The sequence below is a fragment of the Pleurodeles waltl genome, chromosome 1_1, assembly GCF_031143425.1.
Source record: "Pleurodeles waltl isolate 20211129_DDA chromosome 1_1, aPleWal1.hap1.20221129, whole genome shotgun sequence".
NCBI classification, from domain to species: Eukaryota; Metazoa; Chordata; class Amphibia; order Caudata; family Salamandridae; genus Pleurodeles; species Pleurodeles waltl.
In genome coordinates, this window is record NC_090436.1 from 830,224,356 (window position 1) to 830,242,351 (window position 17,996).

At 47.1% G+C, this 17,996-nt stretch overlaps 1 protein-coding gene across 2 annotated transcripts in view; it reads right to left on the reverse strand.

The window, feature by feature from the left end:
- Positions 1-17,996, reverse strand: part of TRPM3 (transient receptor potential cation channel subfamily M member 3) — a 1,350,903-nt gene that overhangs the window by 224,470 nt on the left and 1,108,437 nt on the right. For both annotated transcript variants that reach the window (XM_069228883.1, XM_069228872.1), the window contains exon 14: positions 11,918-11,947. In XM_069228883.1, coding sequence (XP_069084984.1) covers positions 11,918-11,947 — 30 coding nt within the window. The remainder of the gene's footprint in view (positions 1-11,917; positions 11,948-17,996) is intronic.

Sequence of the window (17,996 nt, forward strand, 5' to 3'; positions counted from 1 at the left end):
GTCGCACCATGACCCCCCTGATGTTCCGGATCCTGGCAGTGGCCTACCCTGATTTGGATGGGCGCTTGAGGGCATCACAGCAGACACAAGGGGGTGAGTACACTCTCATTCAGCGGACTTTGCGCGCAGTGAAGGTGTTTGGGTGGGGGAGGAGGGCTGTGGGTTTCCCTAGGCCAGGGCGAGTTCCGTAGGCTAGGCCCCTCCGTAATGCAGGCCATGTGCCACTCCACCCCACCTCTGTAGGGTGCCAAGTACAGGTATACATGCCCCTGTGTCATCTATGTGTGCAGATGTCGACCATAGCCATGTAGGCCATATCCCAGGAACTGCATCTGTAGAGCCCAACAGCGCGGCGTAGTGCAGGGGGCTGCTGTGTCTGTATTTTCTGCCAACGGTAGCGGTAAGCCATGCACTCAACCTGTCTTTCTTCTGTCGTCCCCCCCCCTTTTTGTGCTCGCCCTGTTCTTTTGTGCATCAGCATCATCAGGCGGAGGTACAGTGGCACCGGAGCACGAGGGGGCTGCATCCCACATGGCCATGGAGGGCCACACGACGGACTCAGAATACACCATTGGGACGGAGGGCGAGGGGAGCTTCACGGCGGTCACCGGATCAGCAACCAGCGACACGGACTCGTCCTCCGATGGGAGCTCCCTTGTGTTGGCGGCAACATCTGTGCCCCCCACTTCTACAGGTACAGCCGCCACCCCCCCTACCAGCACCGCCCTCCCAGCAGCCCCTCAGCCTTCGCCCCGTGCCCACTCACCCAGGAGGGTGGGCATCACCTTCGCCCCAGGCACCTCAGCCCCTGCCCCTGTCACCGCTGCTGCCCTCAGTGAGGAGGCCATTGACCTCCTCAGGTCACTCACTGTTGGGCAGTCTACCATTGTGAATGCCATCCAGGGTGTAGAAAGGGAGTTGCAACACACTAATGCATTCCTGGAGGGCATTCATTCTGGTCAGGCTGCCCATCATCGAACCCTGCAATCTCTGGTTTCAGCACTGATGGCAGCCATTGTCCCTGTGTCTAGCCTCCCCACTCCAACTTCCTCCACCCAGACCCAATCCCCTGTACCTCTGCCTATCCCAAGCACACCATCAGACCAGCCTGCACACACCTCAACACGCAAGGGCAGCTCAGGCAAATATAGGCACCACACATCCCACAGGCACTCACACAAGCATCACCCACATACAGACACAGCAACATCCACTGCCCCCACTGTCCCCCTCCTCGTCGTCTCCCTCCTCCCTCCCAGTGTCGTCTACACTCTCACCTGCATGCACTACCACTACAGCCACTAGGACTCGCACCAGCACACCCACCACCACACCCCACTCACCTGCACTCACCACCCCCACTACCCTTTACACGTCCCCTGTGTCCTCTCCCAGTGTGTCTGTGACGCTCCCTCCCAAAGTACACAAACGCGGGCACACACACACCCAACATCCATCCACCTCACGACAGCCTCCAGAACATGCACCTGCACCCAAATCATCAAAAGTTACACCTCCTACAACCACCTCCTCTTCCCAGACCCCCTCCAGCTACCCGTCCCAGTGTTCGTCAGAAACTTTTCCTGAGCAACGTTGACCTCTATCCCCCCCCCCTCCAATTCATAGGTCCCGTACTAGCACCTCAGCCAAAAAATCTCCGGTACCAGTGGTGCCTGTTAGAGGTATGTGGAGTGCACCGGGCACCAGGGCAGCCAGTGTGACACGGAGCCAAAGCACAGCCAGTCCCCCCCCTGTGAAGCACCAGAAGTTGGACAGTGCCCGAGGGGAGAGGGGGAAGACTCCTGCCGGCAAAGCCGCTCACAAGGGTCCCGGGGTGAGTGTTGAGTCAGCTGTGACTCCTCCCAAGGTGGGGAAGGGGCAGAAGAAAGCACCAAAGTCTGGGAAGAGCAGCACGGCGGAGAAGGCCGCCATCATCCCCGCTGCCCAGGACACCACCGCCAGCCCGATCGTCACTGGTCAGGAGACCACCGCCAGAGTCAGTGCCCAGGAGGGCAGCCCGATCGTCACTGGTCAGGAGACCACCGCCAGAGTCAGTGCCCAGGAGGGCAGTCCTATCGTCACTGGTCAGGAGACCACCGCCAGAGTCAGTGCCCAGGAGGGCCCCGGCAGCCACAGCCCAGCTGAGATGAGCCATGGCAAACACCGCTGCACAGGTCACAGACAGCAAAGTCAAGCACCGCTGAACAGGGCAAAGACCACTGAACAGGGCAAAGACCGCCATGACAAGCACCGCTGAACAGGTCAGAAACTGCAAAGTCAAGCAACGCTGAACAGGGCAAAGACCGACATGGACCGCCATGGCAAGCACCGCTGAATAGGTCAGAAACTGCAAAGTCAAGCACCGCTGAACAGGGCAAAGACCGCCATGGCAAGCACCGCTGAACAGGGCAAAGACCGCCATGGCAAGCACTGCTGAACAGGTCAGAAACTGCAAAGTCAAGCACCGTTGAACAGGGCAAAGACCGCCATGGCAAGCACTGCTGAACAGGGCAAGCACCGCAAAATCAAGCCCCGGTAGCCCATGTGCAGCAGTGGCAGTGACGGAACTGGGACCGTCACGGGGAGAGGGATGCACTCTGGGCACCAGTCCCCCTCCAGAACCAGTGGAAAACAGCATCCACTACCTCAGTCCTTAACTGCATGAAGCACTCTGGGCACCAGTCCCCCTCCAGAACCAGTGGAGAACAGCATCCACTACCTCAGTCCTTAACTGGATGAAGCACTCTGGGCACCAGTCCCCCTCCAGAACCAGTGGAGAACAGCATCCACTACCTCTGTCCTTAACAGGATGAAGCACTCTGGGCACCAGTCCCCCTCCAGAACCAGTGGAAAACAGCATCCACTACCTCAGTCCTTAACTGGATGAAGCACTCTGGGCACCAGTACCCCTCCAGAACCAGTGGAGAACAGCATCCACTACCTCAGTCCTTAACTGGATGAAGCACTCTGGGCACCAGTCCCCCCTCCAGAACCAGTGGAGACTGTCTGAAAAGACTTGTGAGACGGTGGCTTTGCACTCCCCAGGATGGTACACTGGGCAAACCACCCACTGGAGAGACTTGTGAGACTGTGGCTTTGCACTCCCCAGGATGGTACAGTGGCCAAACCACCCACTGAAAAGACTTGTGAGACTGTGGCTTTGCACTCCCCAGGATAAAGCAGTGGGCAAACCACCCACTGGAGAGACTTGTGAGACTGTGGCTTTGCACCCCCCAGGATACATCAATGGGCATGTAGCCCCGTCGTGGATCTGGCGTGGTGCTGTCATCCGGCTGAGGTGCCCCCCCTTCCCTTCCCCCTGAGGTGCCTGTTGTATTTCGATCTGATGCCCTTGCAGTGTTCTCTCCGTTTCTGGTCAGGTATCTGATGTGGGCCTCGCCCATGCATTTAGGGCCCAGTGGTCCACGGACATTGAATGGTGCATACCTGCACTACTAATCGTGATGTATAAATTTGGGAATGTGTATATATATCTGTATATATTAGCTTACTGTATTTTGTAACATTACAATGGTTGAACTCATTTCCTTTTGTCTTTGCATTCTTCCGTGGGGGTTGGGGGTTGTTACTTTGATGTTTGGAAATGCATTGGTGTGTGTGTTGTAGTGTGCGAGGGTCGGGGTGGGGGTGGGGGTGTTGCGTGGGTGTGTACCTGACTTTTGCCTCCCCCCTCCCCTATGTCGTAGGTGCAGTACTCACCGTTGTCTTCGGCGCCGGTGTTGCTGATGATCGTAGAGGAGCAGGAAGACTAACGCAGGGAGTATTTGGAGTTCCGGCTCCATGGTGCCCTCCTTCCTCGTGGAGTGTGTTAAGGTGAGCGTTTTCCCATTGAAATGGCTGTTTCCCTTTTTTATTCCGCCGGCCTGTTTGCGGTCTTACCGCCACTTTAACACCGTCCGCCAGGGTTGTAATGACCCCCATAGTTGTGCTCCCTGCTGGCATGACTCAATGTGGCTTATTGTAATTGAAGTTCTTGGTCTGCTTCTTTTACTCGGTTGCCGTGATGGGTATTTGGCTGTCTTGGGGCCCAACCAGTTTGGGATGTTTAGTCTGGATTTTTCTGGTAAGTGGGGTGTCCCAGTAATTCCACTCCACACAGGGTTTTGTCCTGCCTGGTCATCTCTCTTTTGTTGGCTCTTTGCATTGCATGGGTTTTGGGGTATCCATGCTGTTGCATCTCTAGGTAATCAGGACAGTGTGCTTCTCTCTCTCTCTCTCTCTAGCTCTCTCTCTCTCCTCACGTACCTATCGGTCATGTTTCTGACTGTACCTTGCTTGACAGCCGCCTGGGGCCTCAGTTACCTCCTTGGGTGAAATGGTGACTCCCAATTTGTTGTCTTCATGGGGGATTCTTCTTCCACTGTCTTCATTTGCAGGACATAGGGGGTCATTCTAACCCTGGCGGTCGACGACCGCCAGAGCTAAAATGACGGGAGCACCGCCAACAGGCTGGTGGTGCTCCCATGGGCATTCTGACCGCGGCGGTACAGCCGCGGTCAGAAACGGGAAACCGGCGGTGCCCCGCCGGTTTCCCGCTGCCCTGGGGAATCCTACATGGCGGCGCTGCAGGCAGCGCCGCCATGGGGATTCCGACCCCCTTACCGCCAGCCTGGTTCTGGCGGTTTTGACCGCCAGAACCTGGCTGGCGGTAACGGGTGTCATGGGGCCCCTGGGTGCCCCTGCAGTGCCCATGCCAATGCCATGCCAATGGCATGGGCACTGCAGGGGCCCCCTAACAGGGCCCCACCAAGATTTTCAGTGTCTGCTAAGCAGACACTGAAAATCGAGATGGGTGCAACTGCACCCGTCGCACCCCTTCCACTCCGCCGGCTCCATTCGGAGCCAGCATCCTCATGGAAGGGGGTTTCCCGCTGGGCTGGCGGGCGGCCTTCTGGCGGTCGCCCGCCAGCCCAGCGGGAAACTCAGAATGCCCGCTGCGGTCATTTGACCGCGGTGCGGTCATTCGGCGGCTCCCGCCGGCCCTGCGGTTACCGCGGCCGGCGGGAGTCAGAATGACCCCCATAGTGTTTGTAGTGCTCTTCATAGTTCTCTAGGCTCTTCTAAATTACTGTTTATTCTGCTGTTCTCTCAGTGCTTTCCCCTCTTTCTGTCCCCACAGTGCAGATTTTGAGCTAGAGGAGATTTCAAAGACGTTTTTCCCCTCCTGGGCTGTCAATTTTCCCCCTGTACTGCTCTTGACAATCCTTCACATTGTGATCCATCGATTGGTCTTGTTTATTGAGGCTCAGATTGATTTCGGTGTTGTTGTTTCTACTCTATGGGTGATCTGTGCCTTTTATGAGCCATCTTCTGACTTCTCAGCTAATGTACCTTTGACTTCACTTCTTTCCGTAGACTGTGGTACTGTCCTCAGCCACATTGTGGAATCTGCCCCAGGTTCTATGGAGTTTTCAGGTTGCTTGTCTTTGAGCCTCTTTCTTTAATTGCATTGTTCTTCTTAATTCAATCACATCTGCTAGGCAGCCAAGAGAATTGAACAATTTGCTTTATCAAGAGCCTTATATCAGGTTCTTCCCTGAAAAATGGGTTTCCACCCTAGGCCTTCTTTCCATCTTGAGGTTTCCTCTTTGTTCTATTTCAAACAGGTTCTTATTTCTGCCTGTCCTCTGTTTGCTTCCTGATCTCCTGTGGGGTCCAGTTGCAATGCCTAGATCCACACAGGGCTTTTTCTGTGGATCTGGTTTGCATGGCCTCCCTGTACCAGCCTAATGCTCTCTTTGTCACATTAAGGCCCGTATTTATACTTTTTGACGCTAAACTGCGCTAACGCAGTTTAGCGTCAAAAAGTTTTGCGCCGGCTAACGCCATTCTGAAGCACCATGCGGGCGCCGTATTTATTGAATGGCGTTAGCCGGCGCTAGCAGACCGGCGCTGCCTGGTGTGCGTGGAAAAAAACCACGTACACCAGGCAGCGCCGGCGTTGGGGAAAATGGCGTTAGGGCGTCTTAAAATGGTGCAAGTCAGGTTGACGCCAAAAAATCGCCTCCACCCGATTTGCGCCATTTTTAACGACGCCCAGACGCCATTTACATGACTCCTGTCTTAGTAAAGACAGGAGTCATGCCCCCTTGCCCAATGGCCATGCCCAGGGGACTTATGTCCCCTGGGCATGGTCATTGGGCATTGAGGCATGTAGGGGGGCACAAATCAGGCCCCCCTATGCCAAAAAAAATATATATATATATAAAAAATTATACTTACCTGAACTTACCTGAATGTCCCTGGGATGGGTCCCTCCATCCTTGGGTGTCCTCCTGGGGTGGGCAAGGGTGGCAGGGGGGGTCCCTGGGGACATGGGAGGGCAGCTGTGGGCTCATTTTGAGCCCACAGGTCCCTTAATGCCTGCCCTGACCCAGGCGCTAAAATCCGGCGCAAATGCGGGGTTTTTTGCCCCGCCCACTCCCGGGCGTGATTTTTGCCCGGGAGTATAAATACGACGCATTTGCGTCGCAGTCATTTTTTTAGACGGGAACGTCTACCTTGCATCTCATTAACGCAAGGAAGGCGTTCACGCAAAAAAATGACGCTCTTTCCTCATACTTTGGCGCTAGACGCGTCTAACGCCAAAGTATAAATATGGCGTTAGTTTTGCGCCGAAAAAAACGACGCAAATTCGGCGCAAACGGAGTATAAATATGCCCCTTAGTATCTTGGGTGAGAAGACTAAGCTTTCTGCTGGAAACCTGAGTAGGTGGGTCAAGCTGGCCGTTTTGAGAGTTTACATTTCTTTTTGAGTTACTCTTCCTAGTTCTGTTGATGGTCATTCCACTCAGGTATGGCTGGGTTAAAATGTGTGGAATGGCATTGTCAGATGTTTGCTGGATTGTTATACAGGCATCCCTGACATCCTGGTTAACTCTTGTTGGTTGATTATTCGGTACCATTTTGTTGCTTATTGTGTGAAAAGGGTTGTTTTGTTGAGCTGTGTACAAGTGATTCTGTTGTTTGTCATAAAATCACACAGTGCTCTAGTTCCTCTGGCTTTCTTGTATTTCTTCCTACAGTGTGCAGTGTTTTACTCTTTGATACTTCCTAACATGTTAGGACTGGGACAAGGAAGGTGGACGAGGTCGAAAGAGCCTGATTACTGACTATTGTTCATTGCTCCTCCAGCCACTGCCATTCCTGTTCTCTCTGTGTCACCCTCCTTTTTCTCTGCCTTCTATTACTTTTTGCTTGGTCCTTATAAAAGGATCAGCTGTGGTGTTAGGAAGAAATGATAGATCACGTGGAGGAGATAAACACAAAAAAATTGAAGACATTTCGTTTAAACCAGAGACAAAGGAATTGTTTCATCTTGGATAAGAGGGGCAACAAATATTGGATAACTTACCAGTTAGTAAGTGGATCCTTCTTCAGATAGCTTTGGAACGTGGGATGAATATGCAGAAGCTGTGGCATGTCTTACTAACAATTTTTCAGAAAAGCCCAGTGTATTGCCAGGACGTTATCATTTCTTTAAACATAAACAAAGCAGTGAGGAATTGGTAGAGGTGTATGTATCAGCCTTAAGAAAATTAGCCTTAACATACAATTTTGGTGACTCGCTTGATATATACAATAGGGACAAGATCGTTTACAGTTAAATCTCAAAGAAAATTCAAGAAAGATTACTGAGTTGTAGAGACCCACCATTATCTGAAGTAATCAACATTTCAAAAAGTATTGTGAGGCCAATTGTATCATGCAAACTCATAGTTGCTGAACCTTCAATGCACGAGGTATCCACAGTGGATTTACCTGGTGATTTATACAAAGAATAATAATTTAACATTTTCTCAGAAGGAAGGTCCAAGTTTATGTTATAGATGCAGGTCCAAATCTCATCTGGCTAATAATTCCTCCTGTACAGCAATCAATAAATGTTGCAACAAGTATAACAGAGTTAACCATTTTCAAGGAGTTTGCAGAAATGCCAACCCACAACTCGGAGTCAGAAGCATCAATCTGGATACTGATTAATGTTCCAGGGATTTATCTAGAGTTGTTTTGACAGTTACCACTGGAAATGACACTTTGAACAAGGTTAAATGATTAAAAATGATGGCAGGTTTAGGAGCTCCAATCGCAATAATTTCTGATTGCTTGTACCAAGATAAATGGAATAAGGTACCTTTATAGGATACTGGTGTCAACCCAAAGGCATTTGGGGAAAAGGACATTGACATGTTGTGCTACTTTATTGATGTACTTACCTGTCTGGGCAGAAAAGTAATTACCAAAATGTACGTAGCTGTCAAGGGGAGAAATATTAATGGCTGGCCAAACCAAGCCATGTTGGGCATAATGCTAATCCCAGGCTCTGATAATCCAGTTGTTGTTGCGGATAAGCATATATAAATTAGTTGTATTGAATCAGATTATGTCATGATGACTGACAAAATCATTGGGAAGTTTCCCAGTGTCTTTTCTGACAGCACTGGAAACAACACCAATTTCAAACACCTAATAATATTCAAAGAGTCGGTGGTGTCTGCTGTACACAGGGTCAGGCCAATCCCTATGAGTATCAGGGCAGAGCTCATCAATTTACTAGATAAGTTTTGTTCTGAAGGTGTGATATGTCCCACAGAATCAACCTGAGTGGGTCAGTCCTGCAGTAATCATCAGAATAAGACAGGTGAGATTCGCCTATGTGTGGATCAATGCACCTTGAACAAGAATATTGTTATAGAGCGCCATCCTGTGCACAAGGTACATGAACTTCTGGCCAATTATGGGTGCCCAAGGTGTTCTTGTTGTTGGATCTTAGATCTGCCTACCATCAACTACCACTTGCTGCCGAGAGTCAAGATCTCACATCATTTATCACCCCTCATGGTGCATACAAATTTGTATGCATGTCTTTTGGTTTGACCTCTGGAGCAAATGTGTCCCAAATTGTATGGACATGATATTGATGGCAATTCCTGGAGTTCAGTTATTCCAGGATGATGTCCTTATCTTTCCTTAAATTGTCAGGGAACACAATTTGATTCTTGAAAGAATATCATGTAGGCCTTTGTGAATATTATTCATGTTTTATTCATGGTTATTCTTTAATTGTGCAGCCACTGAGGCAGCTTCTAAAAAACATCAGAAATGTATGTGTCCGATGCTGCTGCTGAAGCTTTTGTTGGTTTTGATAGTTAATGTCAGCCAACTAGGTTTGGGTGCCATGCTTTCTCAGTGGGTGGGCAGTAATGACCACACCATTGCTTTTGCTTCCCATTCACTCACTCCTACTGAGGTTACCTACAGCATCAATGAACAGGAAGCATTGGCGTGTTCATGTGCTGCCGAAGTTCAGAACATTTTTCTGGGGCACACAGTTCCATATTTTCACTGATCACAAACCATTGATATACATGATGGTAATAGCAGAGAAAACGCTTCAGCTAGATTAGTGCAAATTCTTTCAAGATTGCAAGAATAACGTTTTTGTATCAATTATCTTCTAGAAGGTAAGAAGTCTAGGGAATTAGTTGAATGAAAGATTTGGTGGATGATGTTGAACGTGTGGTAACTTTCCTTGGTGTTGGGAGCACTGAGCAAAGTTGTGTGATTTCGAATATGGAGTGGTTAGCAACATTGGAAAAACATGTTTCATTGCAGAGTGTGATCAAGTGTGTGTAAAATGGCTGGCCTAAGGAAATAAATCTACAATCCAAGTTAAAGCCATTTGCACATGTTTCAGATGACCTATCTATTGTTGATGTTTTGTGGCTAAGCCATGCTAGGCTTATCCCACCTTTATCTTTAAGAACATCTTTGTTTGCCACATCTAGGTGTCATCTAGGAGAAACTGCTACTGTACGTAGCCTCAAGCAGTTCTATTGCTGGCCAGGCATGGATGGCCAGGCTAACAAATGGGTTTCTGAGTGTGACGTGTCTAGTTTCAGATAAACATTGCATGAGGGTTTGTGGGTCAAGGTTGCTATGGACTTTGCTGGACGTTTTGATCTGTCGCCTAGTAACAAGAAAAAAATGTTTGTACTTGTAGGCTATTTCTCTAAATGGTTTTATTATGACTTTGTTCCTGCAACAGACACTAATGCTGTTATTAATGTTCTAGAGAACATTTTTGACACTGAAGGACCACCCAGAGAAATAGTCAGACAATGGGACACATTTTAAGTCACATCAAATGAAACAATTCATGGAGAGTTATAAAATTAAACATCTTCAGGTAGCACTAAAGTTACCCACTTCCAATGGTCTAGTTGAGAGGGCCAACAGATTTTAAAGGAAGGTGCAACAGACAGCCTTGTCAGCTGGAAATCAAGTAGAGATGCTAGGGCAGAAAAAACGTATGGCGCTACCTAGTAACTCCTCATAGTGTGACAGGTGTATCCCCTTTCAAACTGTTGAGCAATATATCACTTAGAAGTGCTTTGTGTCCTGATTGGGTTAAAGAACAGATTGGTTCAGATGGAAATGTAGATGTGAAAGAGGTAACTTAGAAGAAACAACTTGTCATGGAAGGGTACTTTGATAGGAAACATATCACTAAAGAAGTCAATTTCAGAATTGGAGGGAAAGGGATGGTGGAGCAGAGGAAGCATGGTCAAACCATCACCAGAGCAGACACGGAGACTTCAGGAGGTCAAACAGAAAGGCACAATTATGCATGATGAGCACACAGATGTGGGAAGTTAGTTTGATGTTGATGCAGAATATTTACATGTAAAATATAGTTTGAATGGTGAAAGTAATGTGGTCATTCAGTCAGGTACTGAGCCAGTGAGTCCCAGTAACCTTCATAATTAATCTTCACATTCAAGTTCTGAAGCTATATCAATTCCTGTTTCAGAACCTTCTTCTGGGGGAGCAGCTAATGACTCTGTCAGTAACCCTGAACAAAGATCAATAATTTGTTGCAATGTTTTCTTACCCACTAGGTTCAAGAATTATAATTTGCAAAGGTATTTATTATATGCATTTATTAATGTTGTTTTTTTTTTTTTTTTGTTCTGTTTGCTTTATGTAAGGGGAAGGATGATGTCATATGTACATGGTGTTTACCGGGTGTTTACTCATGAATCACGTGGGCATCTCGTGCTGCGCCACTACATGAACAGGGATGACTGTTGAGAATGAGAATGTTGTTATTTAATATTGCATGGCGTCCTGACTTCTGGTACGTTAGAGTGCCTTCATTCTGACGGTGGCTTTGACAGAGCAGGGAGTCGTGGGCCTCTCCTTCATGAGACCTAAAAACAGTCTCCAATTTTCACTGCTTCAGCGTTTGCCTTTTAATTCCACGCAACAAATGTTCTCTATGGAAATGGGGCCTAAGAATGTATATGATGTATACTTTAACTGGCATCAGCGAGCAGCAGAAACGACCATAATAACTTAAACCTGAAAATGCTTAGATAAAAACAAACAATCCACGTTTTCAAAGTTAGCTGTTGTCAGTTGAAACTGGAAACCACTTGGCACTGCTTGTCTTACACCCATTTCTCTTTTCTACCACCTAGCATCTCTGTTTTTCACTTAACCGCGGTATTTCATCGAGTGATAGGGCCCTTTCCACTTACATTTCGCTGCTGTTTCACTAGTAAGTCTCACAGAAGGAAACTAAAATGAGGAAAAATTGTCCTTTCCTCTGCAAACCACATTCCCATGCGAAGCATACAAAAATAAAGCCCGTTTTCTTCATCCGTGGCTGCCATCGGTGTCTCCAGGCGCAGATTTCAGTTGTTCTTGACTGTCTGGAAGTTGCTAATTGCTAATGCAATCAAGGCGTAACAACACCCCTTGTGAACAATGCATTTTTAGCTGACGCTTGAGTACTCAAGCGTTTAAGTAAAATACAGAAAAAAATGTCTTCGAAGAAAGTGTAGTGATTGCTTTTAAATATCTTGCTAGAAAAAAAAAAGAAAATTCCTACCTCCATTCCCAACAGCTTCAACGCTTTTGGCTGTCGAAAAAACACAGAACATGTACATTACTGACACAAATAAAAACAATGTGTACATTTTCAAAGAAAATTACCAATTTGTGCCTGAATAATGAGTGAGGAGTGATTATTTGCCACCATAGACATTTAGAATTAGAGCTCCCAGGTTTATGCCATTTATTTTTCTCTAACATTTCCGCCTGTATTTATCCTTTCTTAATTTGTATTTTGAGAGCAGATGAAGTTGTACAATGGTATATTTCCATTCACTGATAAGAATGCACTCATACTTAGATGACTGTATTTTAGCGAATTAAGCAGCCAAATATAACAAATCTCTACACTCACAGTTAAATATTACCATTGTACTAGAAATATATGTCACGTAAGCCTGTATTTAGGGAAATCTAAACCTGTTTTTAACGCCATGCTGTCTATCTGCTCAGCTGTTGGCTTGGAAATCATGAAAGACAGCTTGGCCAGTCAGTCACTCACAAGAATCCCAATGTTCTGTATTGTTAAAACGGAAAACTGGGAGCCTTATTTATAATGTAAATAAACTGATACACTGCATCGCGCGAGCACCCGCACAAAGCGTTAGTAAATAACCTCCTTAAAATGCAAAATAACTATGTTCAAAGCAGTGAAAATACAAACCCCTTACAGACCAAACAAAAAGAATGCATTTTTTGCACAGATTTAATAAAACATTCCCTTCTGCCGACATATCAGCTAAGCAGCCACATTTCAGTTTATGTAAGTCACCACTGCCAGACACCAGGTGACATAGTGTTAGTCAGGCTTCACCCTATGTTACTAGCATTGGTGTAGATCCCTAATATTCTTCAAAGGCAAAATGTGTGAAAATGAATCTAACGCTATCAAAGTGATAAGAAGGTCAGAGAAGATGGTGTGGTTTGTGATCTCCTTCCCCCACAACCCTCTATGTTCCGTATCTCACGATGCCCTCTTTCTTACCAGAAGAAGGTATCGTGTATGTGAAGTGAGGTGGGCATTCGGTAGGTACAGTGAGTAGTGAGCCACCCAGCCACTTCCATACAATGTAACCACCATTCATCCCGAGAGCCGAGTGTGGTGTGAGTAGGGTGACCACCCGTCCGTAAATTTCACGGACTGTCCGTAATTTCGCCCTGCCGTCCGTTGTCCGTGATGAAAGCCTTAACGGACGGCATGTGTCCGTAATTTTAGCCTTTCACCAGAAGGACAACAGAGGCAGGGCGAAATTATGAGCAGATCAGTTTCCCCAGCTGGGCTGGAAGGCAGGGAGTCTCCAGTGCTCTGAGGGAGGGGCAGACAGATAAGAATCAGACCTTGCCAGGGGGTCTCCTTCCCTAAAGACATGCAAATGTGCCCAACTGGTAAATCTGCAAATACAAAGGGGCTTGAAAACCTGCATTGACTTTACTAAAAGGAGTCACTTGAAGTTTTCTGGTGGCAAAGATATTTCTTTTAGAGAGGTATTGTAATGGTGTTCCAAGGTGAGCTGTGGAGTGTGTGGTTAAAATGGAGTGTTATACATTTTTTTAGTACTAGGTATAAACTGTATATTATTTAAATCTGTATTTGAGAAGCACTTTTTTTTTTTATTTAACCCAAATGTATTTGCGCATTTTGTAGCAGCCTTTATTATGATGTAATTGTATTTTTCACAGTTCTTTCAGGTACCTCTGTACCTCATAGTACTAACATACATTGGCAAAGTCAATAGGTCTCATCTACGAAAGAGTTATTGGCTTTTCTAATGTGTTTTAGCCATTAGCCATGTTATACACCAGAGTAGCTGCTGTTCAGCATGACTTAAAGTTAGTGGCATTGTTGTGTGGAGTAGAGTGACATAGGAGTAGTGGCGTAGAGCCCAGTGGTGCAAAGTACAGTGCAGTGGGGTACAGTGCAGATGTTTAGAGTGCGTTAGCATAGAGTGCAGTGGTTTAGAGTGCAGTGGCATGGAGTGGCGTGGGACAGAGTAGAGTGGCATAGAGTGCAGTGGAGTAGAGTGGCATACAATGGAGTAGCAGAGAGAGCAGTAGTGTAGAGTGGTGCAGTGGCATAGATTGCAGAGTAGACTCACTTTGCAGGGAGTGCAGTGGCGTAGTGTAGAGTGGTGCAGAGTAGAGCAAAGTACTGTAGAGTGGAGTGATGCAGAGTAGAGTGGCATAGAGTGCAGTGGCATAGAATGCAGTAGTATATAGTACATTGGTGTATAGTACAGTGGTGGAGAGTGCAACTCTGCAGAGTAGAGTGTCAGTGCAGTGATGTGGAGTGGAGTAGAGTGGCACAGAGAGCATTGGCGTAGAGTACAGTGGTACAGAGTAGAGGGCAGTGGCGTACAGTGCAGTTGTTAGAGTGCATTGGCGCAGAGTGCAGTGGCATAGAGTGGCATGGGGTAGAGTTACATAGAGTGCAGTGGAGTAGTGTGGCATATAATAGAGTAGCAGAGAGTGCAGTAATGCAGAGTGGTGCAGTGTCATAGAGTGCAGAGTAGACTCATGTGGCATAGAGTGCAGTGGTGCAGAGTGGAGTATTGTAGAGTGGTGTAGAGTAGAGTATAGTGCCTAGAGTGCAGTGGCATAGAGTAGAGTGGTACAGAGTAGAGTAGAGAGGCATAGTGTGAAGTAGCATAGAGTGCAGTGGCATAATGTGGAGTGGTTCCGAATGGAGAAGAGTGCAGTGGCATGGAGTGGAGTAAAGTAGAGTGATACAGAGTAGGGTGCAGTGGCGTGTAGTGGTGCAGAGCAGAGTGGAGTACAGTATGGATGGTATGCTAACACACTGCCATTACAGACAACACATTTTTGATTGAAATGACTATTACATTTGCACGGATATACAGTTTTTCAAATCAAACTACACTGTGCCCAGATGATGATGTGTGGAAATTGCATCACCTAATGCAATGATTTGTTTTAATCATGTAAAGGTATTTGTTTCCAGCACAGTTCAGAATTAACGAAAATGTGCTTGCTTTGTACTTCTAATTCTGGTATATTCTGAAGTTTATTTAAATTTTGTCAAGTGATAGAAAAAACTCTTTCCTAACCCCAGTATCCAGCAAGATTGTTGCATAAATCCTCTCACTTTGAAGTCAGAGAAAGGAAAGTAAACACTAAGTTCCCTCCGAAGACAGAGCCTGACATTTGACTTTGTTCTTTGAATGCACAGCAAATATGATAAGATAAGAACAAGATTTACAGGCCTGTTTACAGAAAGGGAGCACTCAGCAGGATACTGTAAATAAGGTTTTGGCAAGGGAAGGAACAAATTCAAGCTGCATAGCCTAAAACAAATAAAGCCAGCAAACTGAAAGCAACAAATTGTGAGTTACAAACCACAAGGCCAATGGCAAGCAACGGGCAGAATGCATTCACAAGGAACCACTATGAATTTACTTAAAGTGACAGCTGTAGGATACTTAGTGGGGAAAGTCCAGTATTTTAGTTGGTTGTAAGTAAGGAGTTGACCGGGGTGAAGATGGTAGTCTGCCACAAGGGTTTGGAAATTTAATAGCTCACTGTTCAGAAACAAAGTCCCCAATTTTCAGACACCTGAAACATGCCACTGATGGAGTTGCTCTGAGCAAAGCCATCCTGTGTGAGTGGGAAGGCTTAGCAAAGGTAGTGCAGGAGCATAGGGTTTCTTCGTGTCAGTGAGTTTACAGGTTCTGGCAAGGCAAGAGAACGCCGTGCATGATAACCCCGGATGGTGATCCGTAGAATGGTCAGTAGGAAACAATGAGCAGTGCATTAAGCCTTTCTTAAAAGTCTTTACTGGTAAACCCCATCTCATGCATGGAGGTGGCCAGAAAGCCAGCGAGCCACCCATTGGACCTGTGCAGCTGAATAATAGCATTCTAAATCCAGAAGACCTAGTCCACCGCAGTCACAGTTAGCTTTAGAGTGGAAAGAGCTCCTGATGGCGCCGCAGTGACCAAATCAGATGTGTGGCCTGTCTGAAGAAGGAATGAAGGACGAGCAGGGGAAGGTTTGCAAAATAATACTATCATTGGGGTAGCACACCATCTTCACTAGTGCCACATGGCCTCTACAGAAAGCAGAAGATAAGACAAAAAAGCAAACTGGGCTTGGAGGGACCGTTCGCTCTGCCGGGATTTTCATCCTGGAAATCAGTGTAAGAATGGTAGATATTAATCATTAGGTATCAAAAGGTAACTGTTCCCAGTTCAATCTGAGATCTAATTGTATATAAAGGCAAAAACAGTGCCATATGTTAAAGAAACACAGATTAAATTTTAAAATTTGTAAATTTTGTTTGTGCAATTTACATCCCAAATACTTTGAAGATTCTATGTGTACTTGACACTTAGGGATAACCCAGATCTCTAGTTTGGCTTTTGCTCAATTTCAAAACCATATAAAGACATGGACAAAGTGGGCAATTGCCTTGCACAACCTTGCAAGGGGTCTGGCCCCTGCTCACCCTTCAAAAGCACTAACAGCGGACCATTGCACCAGAAGAGTTTGCCAAGGTGGATGGGTGTTGCTTGTTCAACCACTTAACAGTGCCCCTTCTGTTTCGCTACTGTGTGCAGAATCAACTCCTCAGGTACCCAATACCTTCGAATAGTCTTGGCGGACCCATCTTGTCTGATTTTAGGAATTGTCCCACCTTGTTCTTCTCTTCTTTATTTATCCAGTTTTTAGCAACAACCCTTTGAATTACTTGCTGTGAATCTCCCATTTGCTCTCAATTTCATCCTCCTCTTTTATGATCTTTGATTGGTAGTCCAGGGTCCCATTTCTGAGATAAATGTAGAGTCCCAGACATACACTCTAGTGCAGTGAGACTACAGACAAGTTATGGGTACATCACATCCTTAAATTAGGTGTGAGACTGTCGCCCACACCATATGCCCTGCCTCTTTAAAAACAAATTGGGTTGAAAGTCCATGGGCGGTTGGGATAAGCCAGATGTTTTTGTTCAATTTGTTTAAACCAGCATAAGGTTAATTACCTTAATGTTTCCCAAACTGTTTGCCAGGGGTTTTAAAATGTTCAGAAACATAATCAAAATGTTGCTGTTACTTTCGCTTCAAGAAAGATCGGGTAGATTTGGGTAGGGGTGATGGCCTTGCCGCAGTACTGAAGGGCATTAATTTACTACTGAACAAGGACGTAATATGACACCTGAATGTAGCATACCAGGAGGCAATCACAAAAAGGCCACAGTGAATAAATAGTGCTATGTTAAAAAAGAGTAAATAAATGCACTGACAGCATAGTGAGGCATGGCCTCTCTTGCGTGTGTCTGTAAAACTGACGTTTGTTCTTGAATTTTTGTCCTGAATTTTGACCCTTTGTCCTGAATTTTTGTCCTGAATTTTGACCCTTTGTCCTGAATTTTTTACAGTCCTGTCCAGAATTTGGCTCAATGCCAGGTGGTCACCCTAGGTGTGAGGGAATAAATAAAGGTGCCTGCGCAGCTCAGGAGGCAGTGCACAGTAACCCTCCAAGTGTGTCCGGTGTCTGGTTGTCTGGGGCGAGCGAGGACCGTACTGCCATGGGCCCTGTTCAACATTGACTCCACTACATTAGCAACGAGGTGGCCGTCATCCCGCTGAGTGCGAGGGAGGAATAACAGCACTGGTGTTTGCACTACGGCAGGGACAGAACCCGACCTGTAAACTGTGCCAGCGTCGTGGAGCGGAGGCACAGCAACATGACCCACAGACCAAGCCCGCTGCCTGATTGAACACCATAGCATGTCGGTGAGCAGACCTACGGCATTCCCTGGGGCCAACGCACCAGAAGCAACAGGGCCGCAGGAGGGGCCTGCTACATGCAGTCCAGTAAGCAGAGCGCCGCAGCGGTGAGCACCGCCATCAAGAAGCCGGTGCAAGCAGCTGGAAGCCACGTAGAGGAGGTCGAGGCCCATGGTTGGCCTGAGAAGACCCGCAGCGCTGAAGGGGAGCATCGTGTGCCTGGGCCCTGGCTGAAGGAGTTAGCTGGTTGACTCAGGACAGATCGCATACTGAACCGGGCCACCAAATCCAACCCACTCGGATGCCTGTCACAAAAAGACACCCAGTGGCAGT